The 25,289-nt window shown below is 46.4% G+C and overlaps 1 protein-coding gene across 4 annotated transcripts in view; it reads left to right on the forward strand.

Moving 5' to 3' along the window:
• Positions 1-11,458: 11,458 nt before the first annotated feature.
• The window catches only part of Adamts18 (ADAM metallopeptidase with thrombospondin type 1 motif 18), a 130,885-nt gene continuing 117,054 nt past the window's right edge, over positions 11,459-25,289 (forward strand). For 3 of the 4 annotated variants that reach the window (XM_047529945.1, XM_047529947.1, XM_047529948.1), the window contains exon 1: positions 15,071-15,165. Coding sequence is in view for 1 of the 4 variants with exons in the window: in XM_047529949.1 (XP_047385905.1) it covers positions 11,783-11,872; positions 11,966-12,053; positions 14,849-15,165 (495 nt within the window). In the remaining 3 variants the exon portion in view is untranslated. Of the gene's footprint in view, positions 11,873-11,965; positions 12,054-14,848; positions 15,166-25,289 lie in introns of those variants that run through there. The other variant, XM_047529949.1, reaches the window with a different exon arrangement.

Genomic DNA, 25,289 nt, shown 5'->3' on the forward strand with positions numbered 1-25,289 from the left:
TTGGCTGACTCTTCCCACAGGGTGTCACCACATAAACCGGAAATGGACGCTGGCGTGCTTGGAGGTTGTCACACCCAGTGGCTCAACACATCATGCTACCCAACAAAAGATGGCGAGACAGGCCCAACAAGTGTTTCTGGAATGAGGTGGAGCCAGAAACTGCCTGATGCTACCATCGCCTCCCATCCAGATTATGTCAGCTGGCAGTGACTTACCTTCACTGTGCATCAGACATTCTGACTTTCATTTTCCAGATTAGAAAACTACTTTGACGCTGACATTCTTTAAAAGTTCCCCAGGGTCGGCCCAGTTCCAAGGAAGCCTTCCATTAGTAGCAGTAAGTTTTTTCACTGATGTTATTACTTTTCTTCATTGCACCATCAAATTAAGTCCCTCTCAACTACCATGGAATGTTCTTGGATACGTGTGTGCCTTGCCTTGCTTCTGTTTTCTTGGATCTACCTTATCAAGTAAACATATGCTATCCTTCACACGTAAAGCTGCATTCTGAATTTTAGCTCCTATGAAAAGACATGACTGTCTGAATCTAACTTTTCGAGGGTGCAGCCATCAGGTTTGTGAGTGACAGCACCTGCGTAAGTTTAAGTAGCATAAAGGGCATTTGTAGTTTGGATTCTTGACCCCAGGGCACTGCTACTGGAAGGTGCCTTTAAGAGGCGGGGCCTGGTTGGGGGTCCTAAGGTCATTGGAAGTGTGACCTTGAAGGGGAGAGTGGGTCTCTGACCCCTTTCTCTTTCTCCCTTTGCTTCCTGGCCATGAGGTGAGCAAATTTGCTCTGCCACGTGTTCCAGCCATGATGTTCTTCACCACAGATGCGAGGCAGCGTGGCCGACCTATAGATCCAGGACTGGAACCCCCAGAACCGAGAGCCAGAATAACCTTTTCTATTTATGCTTTATCTCAGGTGTTTCATTACAGTGCTAGAAAGCCGCCTAACACAAGCAGCGTGTGTTTATGAGTTACCCAACATTTCCAAGGTACAAGGAAGATACTACTTGGATTCCAAACCCGTGCTCTGTGACTACACCGCTTTGTGTCTACAGGTGGATGAGGCGTGAAAATGAAGGGAGAATGACAGCCCGGAGTCCTCATCTGAGCTCTGTGCCCTTAGCCACTGACGCCCCTACCAGAGCACCCCCATGGCCTGATCTGTTAAAGGAGATTCATCGTAACCCTTTCTCAGTGTCCATGGAGGAGTCAATGGATCCCCATGGAATCATCCTTGACACAGGAGGCCCAGAGTTACTCAAGAAACATCCATCTCCAGCTCGCGTCCCCATCCTCAGGTGCAGGTGTGCCCATTGCTGGCGTAACGTGGTGCAGCTCAGCCATCCCTCAGCAAGGCCACTTCCAGATTACGTCACAATCCTTCACTGGGTTACAGCCCAGCCACTCCCAAGGATGGTTCAGGGAGTTTTAGTACCTGTGACACATTCCGTAAATAAGACTAGTCACAAAAGTGGACACAAAAGTCCGTACAGTACAACCTCAGCTATGTTAAACAGTGCTGCGGGAGGAGGACGTGCCACAGTGTGTCAACTGTGGTCACCGTGAGGGGTGGGACAGATGGTTCTGACCCTCCCCATACTTGCTCTATTCCTTGCAGTTTTCAAGAAGAGCTTATATGGACTTTCGCCATCATACAAATACCTATTACATTTTTAAGTACAGTAGTGTCTCTAAGTTCTCTGTATGAGGGCTGCTTCTCAGTTCTGTATTACATGTGGAAATTTATCTGCTTTTCAGGGGGTGGGGGAGTTGTTTTTGTTTTGTTTTTATTTTGTTTTGGTCTTCTTTATGTGCTTTTAAGCCAAATAAATGTTTCATAATTAAAGCAATGTGCTCCAGGCTGTGTGTTGGTAAGAGACCTTTCATTTACTATAAAGCCAGCTCACTGAGCAAAGCAATATTTAGACAATTCTGGAGAAGTGTGTTTTTTTTAAGGTGGGGGGGCTTTCGATCGTAACGATTTTCCTCTGTGTCATCCAGCAGTTTTCCAGGGCTTTCTCATTATGGCAGTGTGGGGCCATTTGAGGTACCTGCTCTCTAATCAGCCCTGGCTGACTTCCAGTCTGCCTGGGCGGAAGCTCGCTAGGCACAGGGTTTAATTGGGGCCACCCACCATGGAAGCGCTTCCCCGCTTTGTCCAGAGAGATGGAAGCTCCTATGTAATGCACAGAAAACGCCCCACACTGCCGGGCGGGCACAAGTAGGTTCTGATGTCCGAGGCCGTTGTCACATTCCGGTTCAATGATAACTTTCCAGACTTTTCCAGAGGGCTCTTCTCCTTTTCCTGACAACTGAAAATGCAAGATACTGCATCCAGTCATGGGGGGCGATGGGACGCTACCGAAATACTGGGTTGCTGTTTGGATATAAGCCCTACTTGGTATTTCTCTAAATAGGTCCCAGCCTGCTTTATAAAAGAAGAAATACAGCCCTCTCCCCCTTCGCCCCTCTGACCCCTTGGATGCCTTAAATTGATTCCTTGCAAAAGTCAGTGGACTTCCACCAATTGGTTTTCAATGACTGGCCTCTTGATATCAGGCCTTGCAGCCTTGTGGAAACGCCATCCAAGTTGTCACGCAGCTTCCGAAACCAAATGGCCCATGTGATGGGGTACAGCCGGGTGGTGACTGTGTAGCTGGGGAGACAGGGTGTCTGAAGGCCAGAGTGTGTGGGTGGCAGGGGTGATGTGGACAAGTCATGGAACCCCAACTTTCGCATGCCTAAAATTGGAACTATTTAATTTGGATGTGAATGTGGCATTTCCAAACCTAGTATTGGCTGTTTCCCAGGATCACAGAGTCAGGATCCTGGGAATAAAGACCACCCTTCCACCACCCCACCACCGTGGGCAGAGGGATGCTGGAGAGGAGGGGGAGAGGGAGAAAATGGTGACAAGAAGACCACCTGTCAAGGGCCAGCTTTGCCACTTAACTCGATGATCCACCCTACGTCCAGTATTATTATTTTTTTCTGTCTTGTAGTGAAGGCAGGAGACTTTCCAAGTTCAGCCAGTTGTGTCGGAGTCCTGCTTGGCTCTGCAATGGCACTGCTCCACCTTGGCTGTGCGTAACTCACCTGGGGGTCTCCAGCTAACGCAGGCTGTGCCTGGGCGGTCCTGGGCAGGGCCTGAGACTGCATGTCTGTCCTGCTCCAAGGAGACGCCCGCACTGCGGGTCTGGAGACCCCACTTTGGAGACACTGGACAGAGGTTGGTTGTCAGCTGGTTACATGTCAGATTGACCTGGAATCAGGGGACTTTAAAACTAGTCCACTGTGCCTCCAGGCCCATTAACTCAGTATCTCTGGGGAGGGGATTTGGCCAATGTGCACCCAGGCTGAGAATATCTGCAGAGGGGGAGAGTTAGGTGGCTAAAAGTTAGGCTATGTTTGAGGCACTTGGAGGAGGAGGAGAACATTTAGTTAGGATGAGAAGAAAAAAAGGAAAGACCCCTGTGCGCTGGAGAGTAGGGAGGGGAGAAAAATGAGGAAAAGTGGGGAGTGAGAGAAGGCGTACAAACAAACACCACCTCAGGAATGAGGACCTGACGGGTTGTGGGAATTGTCCCTTCCAGCATAGAGTAAGGCTCTGGAGGGGGGTTGGCCGTGCAGGTGGCATAAAGTGCTTGCTCCAGCAGTCTGGGTTACTCCCCTGCGGGGCACTGAGGTCTGAGTCACTGCGTTATCAAGCACGCCTGTGCTGGCCCCATGCTCACTACCAGGAACAGATGACGGTGGCACCCTCCCTGCTCCAGACAGCTGGCACGGTCACCACGTGGGCAGGTGGGGTTATGGCCTTTAATACGCTCTCAATTATCTCAGAGAGGCCAGGAGGAGTTGGCAGGTGTTTGGGGGACACTAGGAGGTGTGCATATCCAGCCACGTGAGGGTGACTGAGGAACTCTGCCTGGGGCAGCATCTGTTTCTAGATGTCACAGGTGACAGAGGCTAAGGCCTGAAATAAGGTCATTCTGATTCTGGGACAGATCTTTCAGGTGGTAGATGCGCTGACCTTGCTCTCTTCGCCCCTCACCACCCCATCCACGGGCAACCCAGAGCTTCCCAGCTGGGGACCCTGAGCAGATGGGGCCTCAAAGGCATCCAGCTAAAACATCCTGTGCGTGAGTGGAAATAGGTGTCTGAGTTCAGAACAGAGATTTGCCTGGAGCCCCTGAAGGTGGGCTGGGCTCTGAATGCCCAGGAAGGAGGGAGATCATCTTGTGAGAAAAAAAGAAGGGACAAGGATGAGTTTATGGAGCACCAATATTGAAGAGGCATCAAAGGGCAAAGAAATTACTTTTTAAAAATTTTTTATTTATTCTTTTTAGTTATGCTGGCAGTAGAATGTATTTTGACATATCACACATACATGGAGTATAACTTCCCACTCTTGGGGTTGCACATGATATGGATTGACACTAGTCATGTGTTCATATGTGAACAGAGGAACATCACATCTGATTCTTTCTACTGTCTCTCCCATTCCCATCCGCCCTCCCTTCCCTTTATTCCCTTTTGTACAATCCAGTGAACTTCTATTCTTTCTCACCCCCACTTTATTGTGAGTCAGCATCCACATATCAGAGAGAACATCTGGCCTTTGGTTTTTGGGACTAGCTTATTTCACTTAGCATGATAATCTCCAGTTCCATCCATGTACCAGCAAATGCCATAATTTCGTTCTTCTTTATGGCTAATATTCCACTGTGTATATGTACCACATTTTCTTTATCCATTCATCTGTTGAAAGGTGGTTCCATAGTTTAGCTATTGTGAATTGAGCTGCTATGAACATTGATGTGGCTGCATCATTGTAGTGTACTGATTTTAAGTCCTCTGGGTATAAACCGAGGAGTGGGATAGCTGGGTCAAATGGTGGTTCCATTCCAAGTTTTCTGAGGACTCTTTATACTGCTTTCCAGAGTGGCTGCACCAATTTGCAGTACCACCAGCAATGTATGAGTGTGGCTTTCCCCCCACGTCCTTGCCAACATTGTTACTTGTATTCTTTATAATGGCCATTCTGACTGAAACAAGGTGAAATTTCAGTATAGTTTTGATTTGCATTTCTTTAATTGCTAGAGATGTTGAACATTTTTTCATATATTTGTTGATCAATTATATTTTTTCTTCTGTGAAGTGTCTGTTCAGTTTCTTTACCCATTTATTAATTGGGTGGTTTTTTTTTTTTTTTGGTGTTAAATTTTTTGAGTTCTTTATATGTCCTGGAGATTAGTGCTCTATCTGAGGTGCAGGTGGTAAAGATTTTCTCCCATTCCATAGGCTCTCTCTTCACATGGCAAAGAAATTATTGATAAGAAAATTTAAACAAGACAGAAAAAATCCCCACGGGACAAATAATGATCTGGAAACTGAAGAGATGAGAGGTTTTGAGGAAGTGGCAGGGAACTTTGTTTCAAATTCTTTAAAGAAGATAAACACTTTCAAGGACTGACTCTCTGTCTCACTTTTACTATTTTGAGAGAAAGGAGCAGGATCTATGTCTTCTTATTTCTATGATTTGTTCATTCATTTATAGACTTCATTGCAATTTTATTAAAGAAGCACGTGACCAGGGTTAGAAACCGAATAGCAGGCTGGTGAGATGTGAAGGGGAAGCTACTACAGGTGGGACCCACCTGCCGTCACCTGCACTGCCAGTCCTGAACGAGCACCCTGAGACCGTGAGAGCAAGCGTGAAGGCTGCTGGGTAGCAGCGGCACACGGGAACTGGTGATTTAGGAACAGTAGCACAGTTATGAAGCTGTGGACGGAAGAATCCTTGCTCCTTGTTCCCCAGGCCACAAGAAGAAAAGTCTGAAGAGGCGATGCCAGTCCAAGCTGGGCACTGGATGGCCTGTGCTGCTGGGCAGTGAGTGGAAATGAAACCCGGAAGGTCTCAAGCTTCTGAGTCCTAAGAGGCAACACTAGCCCAGAGCTTCCACTTTTGTCATGCAGAAGGGAGCATATTTGTTTATGCAATTGTCCCGTGCCCCCGGCAGGGTACCTGGGAACAACAACTCTGAAACCTGATGGGAAGCTTCTGGGCCCTGGCTGGATTTGGTGAGAAATCATTCAGGTGGCCTTCATCTTCATGGAGTTCCCAGCCTCAGGAAGTAGATGGGCCACAGGGATAGGAAGCAAAAGGAGATGGAGAAAGGGGGCGCCCTCAAGGGTCCTGGATGTTGTATCAGCCACCATATACACACTGCCTCGTCAACGCTCGTGGAAATAAATAAAGACCCTTGGGTAGGATGGCTGTCCCTGTGCTAGAGACGAGCACATCGAGACTGTGTTCAGGGGTCACATGGTGATGCAGTTGGATCATGAGTGTTGCCCAGAGGTCCATGTGGTAAAGCCCTGCTCCCCAAGGTGGCATCCTCAGGGTGGGAGGTGGTAGAGCCTCCAGGAGGTGGCGCCTGATGGGAGGCTTCAGATCCTTGGCAGTGTGCCCTTGAAGGCATTCTGGGACCTGGTCCCTTCTTCCACTCTTGCTTTGGAGCCATGAGGTGAGTGGTTTTGATCTGCCACACCCTCTCCCCATGATGTGTTGCCACAGGCCTAAAAGTAATGGGACCAGGAGTGGATCGACTGGAACCTCTAATCTGTCAGTCCAAATAACCCTTTTCTCTTTATAAGTTGATCATCTCAGGTATTTGTTATAGTCACAGGAAGTTGACTAATACACATAACCAAAGTCCTAGGCTTACTTTCATTGTAAATGATAGAAACCTTAGGCAGACTAACCTAAAAAGGAGAAGAGGGGTGAAGAGAGATTTCTTGGTTTCACTGGTAGTAATTCCAAGGATTTAAGAAGAAGGTACAAGAACCAGAACTTGAAACCAGAGTCTGTGTGTTTTCTTCTGTCTTTCCTACTTTTAGATGAATATCCATTTCACAGCTCAGGAACAGGACTGCTGACAACTCCAGACTTCAAACACACAGTGTAACAACCTTAACTGAAAGATGGACTCTTTCTCCCAAATTGTGTAGTTCAACACCTGCAAGAGATTATAATAGGTCACACTTCATGTTCTGAACTTAACACATGCCTCCATCATAGATTCAGTCAGAAGAAGGGAAACAGGGGAGTTGGGAAGGCAAATCCACTCTGCCACCACAAAACTGCATCAGGCAACAAGGACCAGTCCTTCCCCCTCAGCCCTCAGCACCACAGCAAGGATCCAGCTCCAGGGTTGTTCTTGCTTCTTTCTGTTCTACCTGGCGTCCTCATGAATCAGAAATGACACTGGAAGCCTCAGTCCTATTGGCTAGGAAGTCATGCTGGCACTCAGTGAAAGAGGATGTATTGAGAATCACAGTTATCATTTTGTAATACATTCAGTTACATCAGAAACCCAGACTCCCTTTAATTAGAATATTGGTAGGGAGGCCAAGAATGTGTACTTCTAAAGTTTTCCAGGTGATTCTGATTAACAGTTGTTCCCAGTCCTGGCTGCCCCAGTCCTGAGGCTCAGGGAGAGGTGGAGCCTAAGTCTGTGCACGATGGGATCGCAGTGTGGAGAAGCGGAGGACAGTGCTTGAAAACAAAAGTCACTTGTCCTTTGTAGGCAGCCTGATATTTTCCAGAGCCTTTGCAAAGTATATGTTCTACTCTTCCACTATACAGAGGGCTCGGAACTTGGCCATGAGTTCATGTGTGGAAATAAGTAGTCTAGTTTTAATACTACCTCTTCAGCCTCTGGAACACAAGCGACTTTTAATAGTAGGGCTTGGGAAATGGCTAAAAATAGACAGGGGGAGGCAAGGAGTCCAATCCACAGAGGAAAACTGAGATGAGGGAAACCCAACCACACCGAGGGCTTGGATGGTACAATGCAGGGAGAAGAGGAGAGAATTCTAAATGACTAGTTGTAAATTTGTGGCTAAAGTAAGAGGTTCGAACACCTCCTGTACCGTTACTAGTAGATAAATTTGAGAACAGGTTATTGCCGGTCACTGGCTTGAACTTCATTCTTTATTTTGTGTGGTGAACTCTATCTTTCTGTGATCTTCTACCTCCTCTCTCTCCCCCTCCCCACTGATGCTAAACACCTGTCCTATAAACCCAACAAACTATTTAATGCAGCTTTGAGGACACTGAGACCCTCCACTCAGCTTGGAAAGGAGGAGAAAATAAGGAGCTGATTACAGCACAGAAGCGGATTATAGCACCGTGGTAGAGAGATGGTAAATACTTCTTACCTTCTGTTTTCACAGATCAGGGACAAAGGGAAAAGTGTATAAATAATAGAAGTTACCATTTATTTCTGGTCAGAAGGAGGTATATTACTAAAGATATATTGCTTTATTATTTTTTAAGTTATGCTTATGTCACTAGAAAATAAAGGGAAAACCAAAGCCATCTGTACCATGGATTTAAACAAAAAACAGGGAGAAAAGGGAGAAACTTTTTAAGTTACGAGCGAGAACAACTGTATGATTTTTCTTTATCTCAAAAATTTCTTCCCTCCTGTCCTTGCTCCCTTTATGAATGCCTACTGTGTGTCATGTTCTGGGCCAAAAGAATACAAGAATACAAGACATCAGTGATCTCCCTTCCCCATGGGTTTGCTGTGAACTTCAGATAGTTATGGTGTCTTGAATTTGTAGTTTTAAAATAGGTTGAGACTTCTATTTCCAAGTAACTTGGAAGAGACTGCTACTTTGTAATTCACATCTTAAGGCTGGACCACATGCTCATGACTCTCTGTCACCATCTAGAGACAATTTATACATATTGCAGGGCCAGTTCCTGGAAAATTGAATGTATAAAAAAAAAATCATTCAGAAGTTATGACTTTGCAAGCATTTGTGTGTCAGTCCTACAGAAGAGATTGGAACTTGTCATCTGCAAATGTACACAATTGGAAGTTTGGGAACTACATCTGTGACTATGCAAGAAATTAGTCTTTGTTTCTGTGCCAAACTACGGAGGGTTGGAATTTACAGGGAGTAAAGACTTATTTTGGGTATGGGAGAAGATCTGGAAGACCAATAGGGGATGTACTTCTTACATTAGGTCCAGGAGGTGGCCTCCAGAGCCCCAAAGGGTTAGCACTCAACAAACATGTGTCCAGTTGAATAAGAGGCTACAAGACTCCCTGTTGTTGGAGAAGGGACACAAAATAGAATCCAGATCTGCACTATTCACCCAGGTTCTTGCTTGAGCAATCCTGACCCCCCAGAAATGTGTCAAAATCTCACATTTTGTCACAATTTTCTGTGTGTGGGGTGCTACTGGTATCTAATGCGTAGAGGCCAGAGATGCTGTTCAATGCCCTTTTTTATAATGCATAGGACAGTCCCCACAACAAAGAATTATCCAGCCCCCATGTCAATAGTGCTAAGATAGAGAAACTCTATAATCCAGCATAGTGTATAGGTTAGAGATGTTTTCTGGGACTCTATCCCTGACCCTTGTGAAGAACCCGTATCACCAATCACAGAAGATGAAGACCAAGCAATATCGTGCAAATACATCTCACTGGAGTGACACGGTTATTTTCAGCTGAGTGTGGGCACACCATTTACCCCTTCACCCCAGTTTCCTTCGGCATTTACTTGATGGTGTGACTTACAGTGCTGTGGACCCTGGTTTCCTTTTCTTGTTCCATCTGCTGCTTGGTAACTAGAATTACTGCATGTCTGATGTCTAGTTTCCTTTAGAGTCCAGTTTTTCACTGAAATAAAGCACTTAAGTCACCTGTGTCAGAACCCACCTGCTGGTGTTTGCTACAAAAGCATGTTGGGGTCCCACACCAAATCTACAGAATCAGAATTTCAATGGATTGTGGCCCAGGAATCTGCATTTCAAGCTAGGATCACAGGTAAGGATATATGAAGTCATGGAAATAAGTACTCTCTGTTCTTACTTTTAAAGCCCACTTATAAGGTGCTTGGAAAAATATACTCAGTCCTCAGAATATTATTTTGATGTATTGTGTCTACAACCCCAAGGTTTACCTGTTTGATGCTGAAACAGACTATACATGTTGACCTATCACTTATTCTAAGTTGACAAGGACCTGGTTTTGAACTGTTTGGTACCCACAGCAGTGAAATATGTCACCATCTTGCACCATCTGGTCCAAGACCTTCATTGTTCACCTTGATGCTAGCTAGCAACAGTGGCCTAACTTCTTCCTCTCTTGACCCTGCCTCTGCACCTGGACTCTCAAAAAGATCCACACTTTTTTAAATGATGTTGCCTCTTATACACAGATGCTCGCTCACACATTTACTGTGTGACATCTAGCAATTTCCTGTATGCTCTCTCCCTGCCTTCCTTACTGGGTCCTGATATCCCGCCACCTCTTTCTGCCCCTCCCTCTGGCCTGTAACTCTCTGTCATGGCAAAGGCTAGTCCTACTTAAACTTCACTTATGCTGTGCCCCCTGTTCCACATAAAACTGACCTCATACTTCCCTTTGGTCTTATTTTCAAAGTCACTTCCCAAGAGATGTCTTTAACATGTGCATACCTGCTCCCATTTAAACTGGATCCTGCTGTTATCTTTCTAATTAGGAGCCCATTATCTTCTTTTATAGAACTAGTGATCATTTAGGTTCCATTTCTGTTGCTGAGTTAGCCAATGAGGGTCTTTTCCAGTGGCTCGTGAGAAAGTATTTTGTTCCTCACTGCAAACGTAGGCATCAAAGGATTAAATAAATGTACTGAGTGAATGAACATTCACACAGCAAGCTGGAGACATGCCATGCTGACGGCAGACTCTGTTATGGATGATGGCTGTAGGTTTGGGTGTCTGGGGTCAAGATTCAACCCTCCAGAGTTGGACCCAGGGCCACTTGGAGGAGGTCACCTCAGCCAGACCAAGAGTATTCACACACGGACAGCGACAGGCTCATTGTTCTAGTCCTCCCGCTGCCCTAGATTTGCGAGTTGCCTGCAAGACTCCTGTTAGCTGGGTTATCTTGAGCGCATCTGGGCCTCAGTTTCCTCATATTCATCAAGGAGCTAAGATTCCTACTTTGTTAGGACAGGGTCCATGGCAAAGGAGGTGAAACCGGGATAGATGTTGAGAAGCCTGAACTCTGGACTCTCGCTTGAAGACTTGCAAATGAGAAGTCTGAGCCGACAGAGAAAGAAGTCGCTCCTCTTACCTGCGCCCTCTTCTCAGCTCCTGTCTTCGTGCGCTCCCATTACATTGGCCAAGCCTGACCCCCGGCGCGCCCCTCCCGCTCTCGCGCTTGGTCCCTCCCTCCCCCAACTCCCACCCAGCCTCCCCGCCCCCTTCGCCCCCTCCCTCGAGCCCGAGCCCGGAATCCCACGCCCTTGCATCAGCCCGGGGGCTCGGACAAGCCCGGGAGCCGCTGGTCGCCAATCACCGCGCGGTGGAGAGGCGGGCGCTCGGCTCCGGCGGGCGCGCTGGGGGAGCCAGCTGGCGCGGCTTTCCCCCGAGCCGCAGACGCTCACACCGACACACAGACGCACAGCCTGGCGGGCGGGCGGGCAGGCACCGGCAGAGTCTCCCAGCCGCCTGCGCTCCAGCTCCGGCCCGGGGAGTCCCGGGCACCCTCGGAGTGCCGCAGGCGGCGCGCGCCGCCGGGAGGGAGAGCACGCGGGCGGCCCGGGGAGGCGAGGCCCCGGCGCGCCCGCCCTGCCAGGTGAACGGCGGCGGCCCCCACCTGGCGCCGCACCTGGGGCTCCGGGCTGCCGCGGAGAGAATGTGCGCCGCCGGTGCGCTCCGCCCGCCACGTCCGGCCACCAGCAGCCGCCGCGCCCGCACCTGACCATGGAGTGCGCCCTCCTGCTCGCATGTGCCCTCCGGGCCGCAGGGTCCGGCCCGCCGTGGGGCCCCGCGGGACTGGGGCGCTTGGCCAAGGCAGGTGCCATTGAGGGGCTCACGGACAGCGGGTGGTAGGGGGCGGCAGCCCAGCCGCGCCCCTCACGCGCGATGCCATCTCTTCTCTTGCAGGCGCTCCAGCTGTGCTGCCTCTGCTGTGCTTCAGTCGCCACCGCCTTTGCCAGTGACAGCAGCAGCGGCGGCAGCGGATTAAATGATGGTTCGTATCTGCGTCCCCTCCCCAGGGGCCGTTCAGGGCACTTTGTCCCTTTATTAGCCCGAAGAGGGAAGAGATAGAAAAGCGCAGCCCCTACCCTGGCAGGTGTGTGCTGTCTTGGAAATGGTTCCTTTTTGGAGAGCGGGACTTGTGGCAAGGACTTATCAGAAAAATCAGTGCCTCAAGCGGCAAGTCACATAAATGAAAAAAATACTTTCCCTCCTTCATAGATGAATTGTTAAGAAAAAAAATCTTAACTGCGGTGAGAAGTTAGAAAGGAAGTGGACACCAACTAGGGAATTAAGGATCAAAGGGCTCCTTCCGCATTTTCCTCCTGTCCTGGGGAAGCCCACAAAAACTCACCCTGGGTGAGGTATGCAGGACGGGGCACCCCTCTCTTACCACCTCCTTCCTCCTCACCCCTCTCCACTTCCGTTCCTTTCTTTACCGCGCTTGAGTCATGGGTGCCCAAAGATGGCTTTTAGAGAGAGGAAAGCAGTAGCTTTAGGTCTTGGAGCCCTTTATTCTCTCTTCTGAGGTTCCCGGCCATAAACTTCCAGAATATCCTTAACTTCTGTCATTTATCAACTTCCCAGTGGTGCCCAGAAGGGAAATCCTTGTTTGCACCGTTTCCTAGCAGCTACAAGAGAATGACTGATTGCTGAACCAAGCTGTCTAGCAAAACCTCGCTGTTCAGCTTATATTCTGTGGGATGCAGGATTAACTCCTCTTACCAGGGGGCAAGGGATCACACTGGGACTGGAGGATGGTAGGGTCACAGAGAAGAGATGGCAGAACGTGGGTGAGAGGACAAGAAACCCAGAAATTAGCTCATGGGAAATTTACCTTTTGTCCAATCAGAGGCTGCAGTTTCTAAAAACCACCTCTCCTTGTTGCATCAGGATCACATGGCTGGAGGTCCCTTCTGACCCAGCCATCACCTGTAAAGACCTCATCTTTAGTCAGCTCAAGAGATGGATCAAAGCACTCTTTACAGGGGACTCTGACTACCTCTCTTCCATCAAGGACTGATTGTAACCCACAGCCTGTTTATTCTCCCCTTGGAAACAAACCAGTAGCAGGTGTCTGGGGGTGGGGCTGGCTGGATAAGGCTCCCACAAGGCCTCTGGAGTGAGCCAAGTTTCAGATGCTTTTGGACAAGGAGGTAAGAAACAACTTACTGTAGAAACTCTGTCTGGACCATATCCGAGATGCATTTGTAGTCAGGTAGGATTTGCATTGGTAGAGGGCAGAGGTAGATTTTCTCTAATAAAGTCTGCATTTATTCCAGAGCTTCATACTTTTGAAGAAACATTTAAGATTCTTTTTTTTTTTTTTTTTTTTTTTTTGTAAAATGAAATCTTCTATGTCTTGCTCAGGTTTTTAAGGATAAGAGAAGGGGAAAACAGTTTTTCCCAATTTCTGAAAAATGTCCATTATGTGGCATTTCTAGTTAAAAGAGAAAAACCAGGAGACAATGGAAAAGACAGGAATAAAGGATATAAGAATAAGAGTTGTCCAAGCAATAAAGATCACAAATGGTAATAGATATAGAATAGTTGAAAGTTATTGTCATGTTGGTTTGGTTTTGTTTTTGCAAGTGTGTGCTTCATTGGAATATCCCTCATTGATACTAGCTGAGGGGTTCTGTCTTCCTTAGCTTTCTACAATTTTGTTATTTTTGGTTGTTGTTGTTGACTGTCTTGGGAAAAGAGAACTTCCTCTTCCCACCCCCCACCCTCCAGTAACCAAAGACCCAAGTGACTCACGCATGCATTGTAGTTATTCAGAATCTTTCTAAACACTTTCCAAATTAGTTTCCCATTCTGTGCCTCGAAAGTAGAAATGCAGAGCATTTTTAATGCACAAAGGGCATGTTCCAAATCATTCTGTGGGACGATGCTTTTCAGTTTCAATGTTTTGTGAAAGAAAACAGTGTGCTGGCTTTGCTTTTGCAAACAGCAAAGTGTTTTAGCTCCCTCTCTCTCTAGAGCATGCAGCAATTAGTGCTGCTCTGGGGAGCAATGGCGAAGGTATTTTTAAACATGCCTTTCCAGGTGTCCCCCAATCTGCCACGCCCCCTCCAACATGTCTGAGCAGTTTTCCACACCAGACTGTATAGGATGGATCTGACAATTTTGCGGCATTTTTAGGCATGCACTCTATTTTAGGCTTACAATGAAATGGGATTGTCCCTGTGAAAACTCATAGTAAAATGCTAAGGGTGAGCCGAGTGTCGGAGTTTTATCATCACAAGTAAATAGTATTGGAAATAGAAACTGCTGTTGTTTGTTGGTAACCTGAGGGATGATCTGAAGATACACATCCCTTAGAGTATTGTGCAGTTTTAACTGTGCCCCTGCAAAAATGCTCTCAGTTCAGTTTGAGCACAAAACTATTCATATCCTGGGTTAAAAAAAAATCCCATTTATTCGCTTTTGTGGTTTTTGATCAATTTTTATCTTCCTACCAGAAAACAAATCTTCCATATGAATGACTTTATGGCTAATATAAAGAGTTCATCTACAGACCATGAGAATTGTGACCTTTTTCATGTCCTTGAAATGTGTCATAATTGTGCTTGGCTCTTGGTTTGTGTAGAAAGTATCGTGGCAGAGCTAGTCACAGGGACCCCAGGTCCTCCTCCTCAGAGCTGCTGTGGAGCCTATTTGCTCCAGGTGCCTGGTACCAGAAGGAAGGGGTCTATGAGCCGTCCGTGGCTCTTGGTCAGCCTGTTGGAGAGTGACCATTGGCAGTGTGGGCTCTGGGTGCTGACCGCTGAACTTTTCCCATTGCAGATTACGTCTTTGTCACGCCAGTAGAAGTGGACTCGGGCGGGTCATATATTTCACACGACATTTTGCACAACGGCAGGAAAAAACGATCGCTGCAGAGTGCCGGCGGCTCCCTGCACTACCGATTTTCAGCATTTGGACAGGAACTACACTTAGAACTTAAGCCCTCGGCGATTTTGAGCAGTCACTTTATTGTCCAGGTACTCGGAAAAGACGGTGCTTCAGAAACTCGGGAACCTGTGGTGCAGCGATGTTTCTATCAGGGATTTATCAGAAATGACAGTTCCTCCTCCGTCGCTGTGTCTACGTGTGCCGGCTTGGTGAGTGCACCCCAGCTAGTCCAGCTCCCTCTCTGGTGTTCTGTAAACTCGAGTGAACACATGTCTCCAATATTAAGTGCTCTTCTAGCCAACTCCACACATTCACACTGTCAGCTTTGATACTTATAATATTCTCAATTGAATTAATCTAATCTGCTCTCAGAAAGAAGAAAATATAATAGAACTTTAATTACCATTTAGAACATTCTTTTGATGTTTAATGGTCTGGGCCTTTTCATTCTCCATGTTTGAGATGATCCCTAAGGAAATTAATCTGATGGATGCCATTCGCTTTGTGAAGTCTTGGGAGACCAGGCGTTCTATAAATCTAACAAGCTGCGTGCGTCTACATTGCTTTGAAAAGGGAAAACTGTATTTCAGTGCAAAATCGCATTCAGCAGCCCTGGTAAGCCCTAACCTTCAACTCTACTGAAGCGGGGGCTTTTTGTTTTCTTTAATCTGTTGGTGGTGTCCTGCTCACAGAAGGCATCCTTTTAGAACCGGACGTGGTGTGTTCTGGGCTGGCAGAATTTAAGGGTGGTGTTCAGGGAGGCAGGACATTTAAAAGCATTTGAAGTGAATGTCATTTCCTCTCTGTGTATTCCTCATCTGTTGACCACAAGGCCAGGGCTATTGGTGTAAATGATACCTCTCTCAGGATTCAATTAAATATATGAGGCAGTAAATGGCGTTCTGGGCTTTCATTTTGTTTTGCAAATTAAAAAATGTCTCTTGGATTGAAACAATGTGCTGGGTTGACAGAAGACTTTGTTGAAAGACGTGTGGTGATCATGCTCACGCTTTGGCATGGCCTGAAGAGGGAAGCTGAGAAGGCCCACTGAGGATGTAGCTGGTCATGTCCAGGGCGCGTCATGGCAGAAGCCATGGGGTGGGGGTGGGGCAAGTCACTTCCATATTCTTGCTAGTGGAAACACTGTTATTTTTGTAGTTTTTTCCGTGATGTGGCCTGAAATTCAGATAAAACCTTTCCCCATAACCATTGTCATGATATTCTTTGGTTAATTGAAGGTATGAAGGTTTAACAATTTCCAACTGAGCTGGATCTATTTAAAAAATGACGGCTGCTGCTCACTAGTGACCTGTGCTCCAGCATGGTCACCCACACACGTGCACACATACCTGGATACGTCTTGGGGTTTTCTGTTTTATGGTATAGAGCCTGCTGTTCTTTGGTGCTGCCCACACATTTCCCCTTTAGAGTCTTCTGGGGCTTAGGCTGTCTACCATAGTGCCTTTTGTGCGGGGGTGCTGGGGATTGAATCAGGGGCTGCTTTGCCCCAGTCCTTTTTATTTTTTATTTGGAGACAGAGTCTCACTCAGTTGCCCAGGCTGACCTTGAACTGGCGATCTCCCTACCTCAGCTTCTGAGTCTCTGTGATGACAGGTGTGTGCCACTGTGCCCAGCTACCATAGTGGCTTAACACTCTCATTCTGTATACGCATGGTTAAGAGCTCTAGTTCTTACACCAGCTCTTACCAGGAGGGCTGTAGACAAGTGACTTACCCTGTATGTGTCTTAGTTTCTTTATCTCTGAAATGGGAATCAGGAGGGATGACCTCGCAAGGGCTGCGGGAGGGACTGGCTTATGGAGCTCTTGGCTCGCTGCTTTTCTCTTTCCCACAAAACTTGACCCCATGTTGGGTCCTCCTAGCATTCCACCATCTGTCCATGACATGAAGTCTGATCACTTCTCCTTAAGAGATGTCAGGTTGTTTCTCATCAGGAAGAGACTCACTCTCGAACAGGGAGAAATGATCACTGAGCACAGAACCGTGAGTTAAAAATGTCCATCTTTTGACCAGCAGATCTGCCTGGGTCAAAGGCTGATTTAGGTCGGGATGTGAAACATAGGTTGTGTAGATTTAACTTATTAACTTTATTTCTCTAGACTTCAGTTTACATTTGTGAACCACGTGGGGTGATTTCTAAGATCATTGTGCTCTCTAGGCCTCTGACTCTGGTTATCCAGTTCGTGGACACTGGCAGGGCCCATTTGGTCACTGGTGGGGAGATTACCATAACCCATCCCTCTGTGCCCCACCAAACTGCAAAACACATTCACCTGTACACATCCCCCTGCATTGGAAGAGTCAAGCTCCGTCAATTGTCACAAAGTTCACCCCGGTGTGAACACCAGCCAGATCTGATGGGACATATTAATGCCCCAGAAGACCCACCTTGTCCCTTTCACTACCCACCAGAGGCCACCACTGTCCTACTTCTAACATAGTTTAATTGTGTCTATTTCAAAAATGTGCCCAAGCAGAACCACAAGCTGTCTCTGAGTGTGAAGATTGCAATGTTTCTATCTAATTGTTGGTTAGCTCTCCAGGGGTTTTCTGTTTGGGGTTGTTATGAAGAGGACTGCTTAAAATTCTTGACTATGCCTTTTGGTGAACTTGTGTTCGCATTCTGTTGAGTATACACCTAAGAATGAGGCTGCTGGGTCACAGGACACATGCATGATCAGCTTTGGGGAGTCTTGCCCATCAAATGTTCAGAGGGGTCGTGGCCAGCAAATGAGCTCTCTGGTGGGGTTGGGCCACTGGCATCAGGCTTCCTTAAGACCCCAGATCTCCTTGTGTGCATGCAGTGGACATTAGGAGAATAAGAAGACATGGCCAAATGACCTGGCAAAGTACCCGTGGGAAAACTAGCCATTGCGGTGACTACTAGGGAAACCCCAGCAGAAAATGGGGAGAGGCGGAAGGGTAGGCATCCATGTGGACATACAGGCAGGTGTGCATATTCCAGCGGGAGCTTTTCTAGCCTTAATTCAGACTGGTGTGGAATGTTCGTAGTACCTTCTTGAAATGCACGCTGCATCCCCAGCTCCCAACCGAGAGGTCTCACGTTATGCAGGAGTTGAATAGGTTGTTACTTCCTTGGAAATAACTCATAAAACAGAAGTTACAAACTTCCCTAAATGAATCCTGCCAACATTATGTTTGGAGGTGATTGTTTTTTCAAATTTTGAATGCCTTTTCTAGGCCACCACTGCCCATGGCACCTGGGGACCTTAAACTCTGGGAAGGCATTTGGGCTTGCAGCCTTTCTCCCAGAATCTCAGGGTTCACCTGATCTCATCGCCACCTGATATCATCGACACCTGTCATGTGTGTCCTTTCTGCTGTCCCCAGCCTCCCCTGACCACTGCAGTGAGGAGGTTGTCATGTCTGCAAGCCCAGGCCATTGGAGGGGGACCTCGTTTTTCTGTTGAACCATAGCCAGTGTAGGATTTTCACCTGTGTTCTTTAATGGTTTTCTCACAGAACAAACCTGTGTTTTTCTTCTTAAGTACTAGGAGCTCTAAGACATGTTTCTGCTCTAACATGCTCGACTGTGGTGATCCTTTTTGTTGGAACAGTGACTTTTGGAGTGTGGTCAACCCCGTTAGCTTTATTTGAGGTGCTACAACTGTGGTGTCCTTTAACTGCAAGCAAAGCTCAGGGGACTGGGCCCCCAAATGCATATTTTTAATTCTCCAAAGGGTTCTGATGCATACTAACATTTGAGAGGCACTAAACGGTTGTAGTTTTGGAATTTACAGGAAAGACCCACTGAATCATCTTTCTTTCTTCCAACAACTGTTTCTCCACCTCTGTGGTGCCAGGCACTGTGCAGAGCAGGGGGGACAGTTAAGATTAAGAGGATGCTGGTGCCCAGCACAGAGCTCACAACCTGGGGGAGAAGATGCCGTGGGGCTTTTAGGCCTGGAAGTTGCTATTTTAGTGTAAACCAAGTTGTGGTTCCACAGACCAAAGAGCTGACAGGGGGTAGCCTCTGGAAAACAGGGCCAAGTTAGTATAATACGCCACCTCTTGAAGAATTATAGTGTCCTTACATATTAGCAAGTCAGAGAAGTTCTCCTTGAATCCCATTTTAATACTGTTACGTTAATAACATTTATTTAACTCTGTTTAGGCTTCTTCCAGCTTGTCTGGTCATGGAAGATTTTTTGAGGGACATCTCTTCATAGTTTGGTGATAAGAAAAGCCCCACAGAGATGCTGTGATCTCTTGTGTGGCTTTCTGACTGTTAGGAGAGGCTTTGGGGATAAGAGTTTCATGGTCATATAAGTCAGGGGAAGTTTAAAGAAAATCTGACTGTGACACATTTCATACTTCAGCACATTCATGTGCATGGCGAGATCCCAAAGAGGGCACTGATTCTGACCTGACCCCTCCCGTTTGCAAGCCATATTTCTGTCACCATCTCATACCTGCTCCTTTCCGTGTGTCACCATGAAGGAGCAATTCTTAGGCCTCAGTTTATTTGCCCTTCATTGGTTCCTGACATGTCCCCCGGTGACCACACGTTCCAGTTGGGGACCTGCTCTGATTGTCCTCCGAGTCTGCATCGGAGGCCCCGGTGGAATGTGTACCACGTCCAGCCTCAATTCCTGATGCGCCATCTAATTTTGTCACTTCCTTTCTCTTGTTCCTTTGTCCCCAACAATTAAACCGTAAGTGGCATTTCTCCTCCATGGCTGGCTGCCCTAATGTCCCCATTGTATCTTTCTTTAGTAGTGGCCTTTTCAGACTACAACTGCAGTGACCCATTCCCCAGAGAACCTGGGTCCCTGTGAGGAACTTTGGAAGCCATTGGATTTCAATAGGGCAGCAGGGATGCTTTGATCTCTCCTTTTCAAAAGTATTTTATGACTCAGAAGGCTCCGTCATCGAGCGGTCTGTTGCTGGTCCCTGCCTGCCAAGTTGTCTTTAGAAAGCTGATTTCCATTCATAAAAGGGCTGAAGTTAAGTGACCTTAGTCTACGGCTCTACACTTAGCAGGCCTTGTGAGCCCACAGGGGTTGCTGAATTACATACACCCCCTTGGAACTTCGTGGTCACTTGAGAGGATCACGTGAAATTAAGGATTAGACTGGGTTGTATTTGTGTTTTTTGATACAGGCTGACCCAAACCAGAGGTGTTTTCTTAGGCTATTACTCAATTCATCAAGGGTAAAAAGACTTAAAAAAAATTTTTTTTTGGCTGCTTTCCTCTGAATCCTCCTCAGACATAATTTATAAAGAGAATTATTTGCTTATAACAACACTTTGAGCAAAACGCCAGACTAAACTCTTCAAAAAACCTAATAACTAACTAAGGTTCTTGCCAGAGAGCAGGACACCAGAGTGGTGCAGGCCAGGCTGAAAGGCCTCACAGGAGAGTCTGAGAGGACCATCCTGCCTCCCCATGCTGCCTGCCAGTCCTGCTCCCAGGCCCCTGTGTCGTGAGTTCTGGGCTTCCTTCCTGTGTCTTTGCTTCAGTTTTCTCATCTGTGAAATGGAAATGCTCATTCCGTCTCCCAGATTTTGGAGACTTATGATGAGCACTTAACTTGATGAACAGTAGGAATGTGACTGTGTTGATTGTTCTTGACTTTGAACTAGGAGATGGTCAGGCAGGAGATGGCCCTTAAGCAACTGTAATCTCCAATCCCCAAGGCTTTCCAGGTCTGTGAGAACAGGAAAAGAACACTTAGGGGGTTGGCCACCATCCTGGTGGGAATGCTGAGGGTTTTGTGGGAGAAAGTAACCACTAGTTTATCAGCTGAGAAGAAAAAGGTGGGAGAAAGGGAGATTCAAAGGGGAAGGTCAAAACACACAGCATCATTTGGATAAATTCCCTTTCAATAAAGCATTGGGCGCCATGACTGTGGGCTCTGACTGAGGTTCTGGCTGTAGGCGCCACTAATGCATGACCCACGTAGATTGTTCACACTTTCTGGGCTTAGTTTCCTCATTGGTAGCATGAGGCTCATGGTACCTCTCTATGGTGTGTTGATGGAAAGAAATATACTCTGTGCGAATGCTTAACAGTGCTGACACAGTCATATTGGTGCTGGATGAACTTCTTCAATCCGAAAATCCGCCATTCCCCAAGGTCTGAAACTTTTTGGGTGGCAGCATGATACCATGAATGAAAAACCTACACCTGACCTCACGCCATGGGTCACAGTCTGAACACAGGTACACCAAAAATATGGTATAAAATGACTTTCAGGCTATGTGTCTGTAAGGCGTATATGAAACATAAATGAATTTCATGTTTAGAGTTGGGTCCCATCACCAAGATATCTATTATGTATATACAAATATCCCAAAAAGAAAACACCCAACATACCCTGGTCAGAAGCATTTCAGATAAGGGGCCCTCACCCTGTGGTAATAAGGATTTAGTAATAATCATCAGCATTGAAGATCTTCTTCCATAAAGGAGTTTGCAGAATTGGTTAATGCCAACCCTTATCCTCCACAGGCAGGAAAAAACTTAAGCCTAGATAAAAATAAGAGTTAATAGTTACTGAGCACATGTGGCTTTTAAAACTGGAGCTGTTGGGAGACTCAGCTAAGACACAGAGGTAGCCCTTTAGAATGTTTAAGTATGGATTGGTTATCAGTATTTTAAGGTCTAAGGTAAAGTAGTTTTTTTTTTTTTTTTTTTTTCTTCTGCAAGATGCTTCAAAAAGACCTGGGCACTTTGAAAAATAAAATACATACATATGTTCAGGCCCCACCTCCGAAATGCCATCTGTCCTAAATAGAGCCTGTGTGTCCATGTTTAATAAAGGGAAGAAAACTTGCCTGCATGGTCCCAGTGGGCACAGGTGACTGACTGTGAATTTTTCCTGAGGGTGTTTGCAAAGAACCGTCTCAGGGGAAGCAGGACTCCTTGCGACTTTTTGTATCTTTTTTTTTTGAGAATTGGTTTTGCTTTATGGCCTGTATCATGCTATGACAGCGTGACTGTGAACAAACAAACTAGTATTAGCCAGATGAATGATGGGGGTCAGGATATCTAATGTGAAACTAATGCAGAGACCATTCTTTCTGTATTGTAAGACTTTCCTTTGCAACCAGAACAGCTCCCTCCTGAACTGTTTTGTGGGCTCTGGGCTAATTTTCTAAGCCCTCCTTGTTTTCCCTCCCTCCCTTCCCCCTCCTCTCTTATTCCCTTCCCTGTTCCATCCTACCCTTTCTTCTTCTCTGCCCTTTCCTTCCTACCTCTTTTCTATCTTCTCCCCCTCCCAGTCCTCATCTCCCCTCCTTCCTTCTTGGACCTGATTGGCTGGATCCAAGATATTCCGCCTTGTCCATCATCCCTATGCTGTCTCTCTTCCTCATTCTCTCACCCTTGACTTCCTTCTGCTACAGGATCTCCTCAGTTCCAGTCATGCTTCACTCATTTCCTTGGGAACCTAGTGACTTATTCCATCACATACCACATGTTATGTCAGCTCCATCATACCTGAGAACACGTGTATGGGACTCTGGGCTTTATTTGCTCTCACCTGCCTGTAAGCCTCAGGGAACCACATTGAATTCATCTCTGAATCAGAACAAGACAGAACTGGTTCCTTATTGCTGTGGATGAATGCACAGAGGAAGGTCTGAAGAGATGCACAGCCAGCTCAGGGCTCCACGCTGAAACGTCTGGAAACCAGAATTTGTGTCTGTCCTGTCCTGTTGTGTGGATGCCTATGCACATGTATGTTTAAAATATATGTAAATTGCACTAGCCAATGCTTTTTTTGGAACAGGGAGTTTAAAAGCAACGTATAACTCAGGGTTCTTTCCTTATCCCTAGACATAGATCTAGCTTATTCTTTTAACTGTTACATACTGTCCCTTCTGATTTATATGCTTATTTCCAGTGTTTTGATGTTGGTGAAAAGAACATGCATATATAGGACTTTTCTTATATTCACTTCTATATTTATGAGGGAGAGAGACTTCTCACTGTGAAAAACTGAAGTGTCAAAAGCCTACAGGACATGAACTGTGGCCAGAGATTTACCTGCTTATATTGACATGTGTCACTCACTCTTGCCATCACCATTACCTTGGTTGAATCGCAAGCCAATCTACCGAGAGAGGATTTCATCCTAATGGTCCATGAGCCCAAGAGGCAGCTTAGACTAGCTCCCTCCAGTGGAGCACATGGGCTGATGGAGTTGCATATTTCCCACCATCGGCAATAAACGATTTAAGAAAAAATGGTACTCATTAATTTCTGAAGTCCAAATATAAACAGGCCTAATGATAGCACTGCACATGAAGGGTTTTGTGACCAAAAATATTTGCTTTGACTTCATACACATCTCTGTCCACAAACCCAGGAGCTCCTCAACAGTTACATCAAGTGATTCCTTGAAAGCCTGTTCCCACGGTTGCTCTACCCAATTACAGGGCAGAATACACTCAGCTACCATAATGCAAGTCTGCTGAGCGCTGCCTGGACAGCATGCTCGCCTCTCCTGAGGGATGCCTTTGATGTAGCTGAGGATTTCGTTCTCAGCAGAATTCTTTTGATTGCTTATTCATGCCACTGAGCTTTGGAGTATTTTATCTGCCCTTATTACCACGACCAGTCAAGGGGGCATGCTTTCTAATATAAATTATGTAGTGCACATCACTAATTTATGAGACGTCAGCTGTATGTACACCCCTATTTGAGAGAAGGCACTTGAAAGAGATTGAGATAAGCTGGTAAAGGAGATTATCTCTGCGACCTTACCGAGGTCTGTAGCAGGGTGACTTGAGCATCTGGGCTCACCCTGTGATTTTACAATTCCCACCTCTTTTTCCTGTTTTATTCTGCCAAATACTTACCCAAAGTTAGTTTCTCTGTGAATAAATGATGCACACAATTTTCTCTTTGCCTTGACTATTGAGTGGATCTTTTTTATGCCGGTCAGAGTTGCCATTGACAGAAGATGGTACTTAAATGTGCTCTCACTTTTCAATATGCTAATATACATGTCTACATCTCATCTCAGGGTTTGACAGTTCTTGTTTTCCAGTAAAATGCATTGGAGTCAGGTGAATTCAAGCAGAAGTATTCCATTTGTGTGTAAAACAAACGCTGATCTGTTTAATATTGCATGTTTAACTCTGTCACTTATGACTGAAAAATAAGTCTAGACCCATGATTCTTAGGACAGGGAGCAGTAGAGAACATGGATACCTGTGCTTAGATCCCAGCTTGTACCCAGCAAAACAGAATGTTTGAGGATAGCGCCCACGCATCTGGGTTTTTGAAGACTGCCCAAGTGGTTCTAAAGCATAGCCCAGTTTGAGCACCTCTGGGTCTAGGTAAATGTGGAGGCTTTAAAGATGTCATCTTAGAAATGTCTTGTTGGATGGTTGGAGATGTTGGGGTGGTGTGTTAAAATGTGAGGGATTTTAGAAGCCAGTCTCTCTCACTTTCTCATGATGTGGTCTTCGGATTATTTTTTTGGACAACATTTTATTCTGAAATAATTTTGGAGTCACAGGAATTTGCAAAAAATAATAGAGTTCCCGTGTACCCTTCACCCAGCTTTGGGAAGTACTCAAACTGAGAATCTAATTTTCTTGTCTGTGATGTGGAAATTTAAAAAAAACAACACACAAAAACCTTCCAAAGGGTACTATAAGAATTAAATGAGATAATGTATAAAAAAATGTAAAAGGCAGAATTCTAAGGTGGCCCCCATAATTCTTGGCCCCTGGTACTCATAAGCCCCTCCCAGTCTTTCACTCCATTGCTGATCTGGGTACTGCTGGGGAGGGATTTTACAATTCACCTTAAGATGGGGAGATTTTCCAGGGATGTCTGATCTAGTCACGTGAGCCCTTTAAATCCAGCTCTAGTTCCTAGGCAGAAGTCAGACTCGTAGCTGGAGGGGCTTAACGTGGGAGAGAGTCTTGCTGTGGGTAGCAGAGACAGAAGGGGCCATGTCAGAAGGAAAGTGGTCAGCCTTGAGCCCAGCAGCCTCTGACTAACAGCAGCAAGGACACGCAGCCTCTGTCCTGTACCCTGAAGGAACTGAATTCCACCAGCAACCTGAATGAGCTTGGAAGTGGATTCTTTCCCAGAACTTCCACAAGGGGAGGCAACCTTGCTGAGATCCCAATTTTGGCCTTAGGAAACTCTGAGCTAAGCACTCCTCTGGGCTGGGCCTACCTTCAGACTGACAGAACTGTGAGTTAATACCAGTGTTTTTAAGCTGCTTATTTGTGATAACTCATTGAGCTGCAGTAGAAAACAGAGTGTCCTTGGGGCTTACTCTGCAGGTGTTCAGTACCCTTTTCAGGTTCATGGTCATCTTAAG

The sequence above is a fragment of the Sciurus carolinensis genome, chromosome 16, assembly GCF_902686445.1.
Source record: "Sciurus carolinensis chromosome 16, mSciCar1.2, whole genome shotgun sequence".
NCBI classification, from domain to species: domain Eukaryota; kingdom Metazoa; phylum Chordata; class Mammalia; order Rodentia; family Sciuridae; genus Sciurus; species Sciurus carolinensis.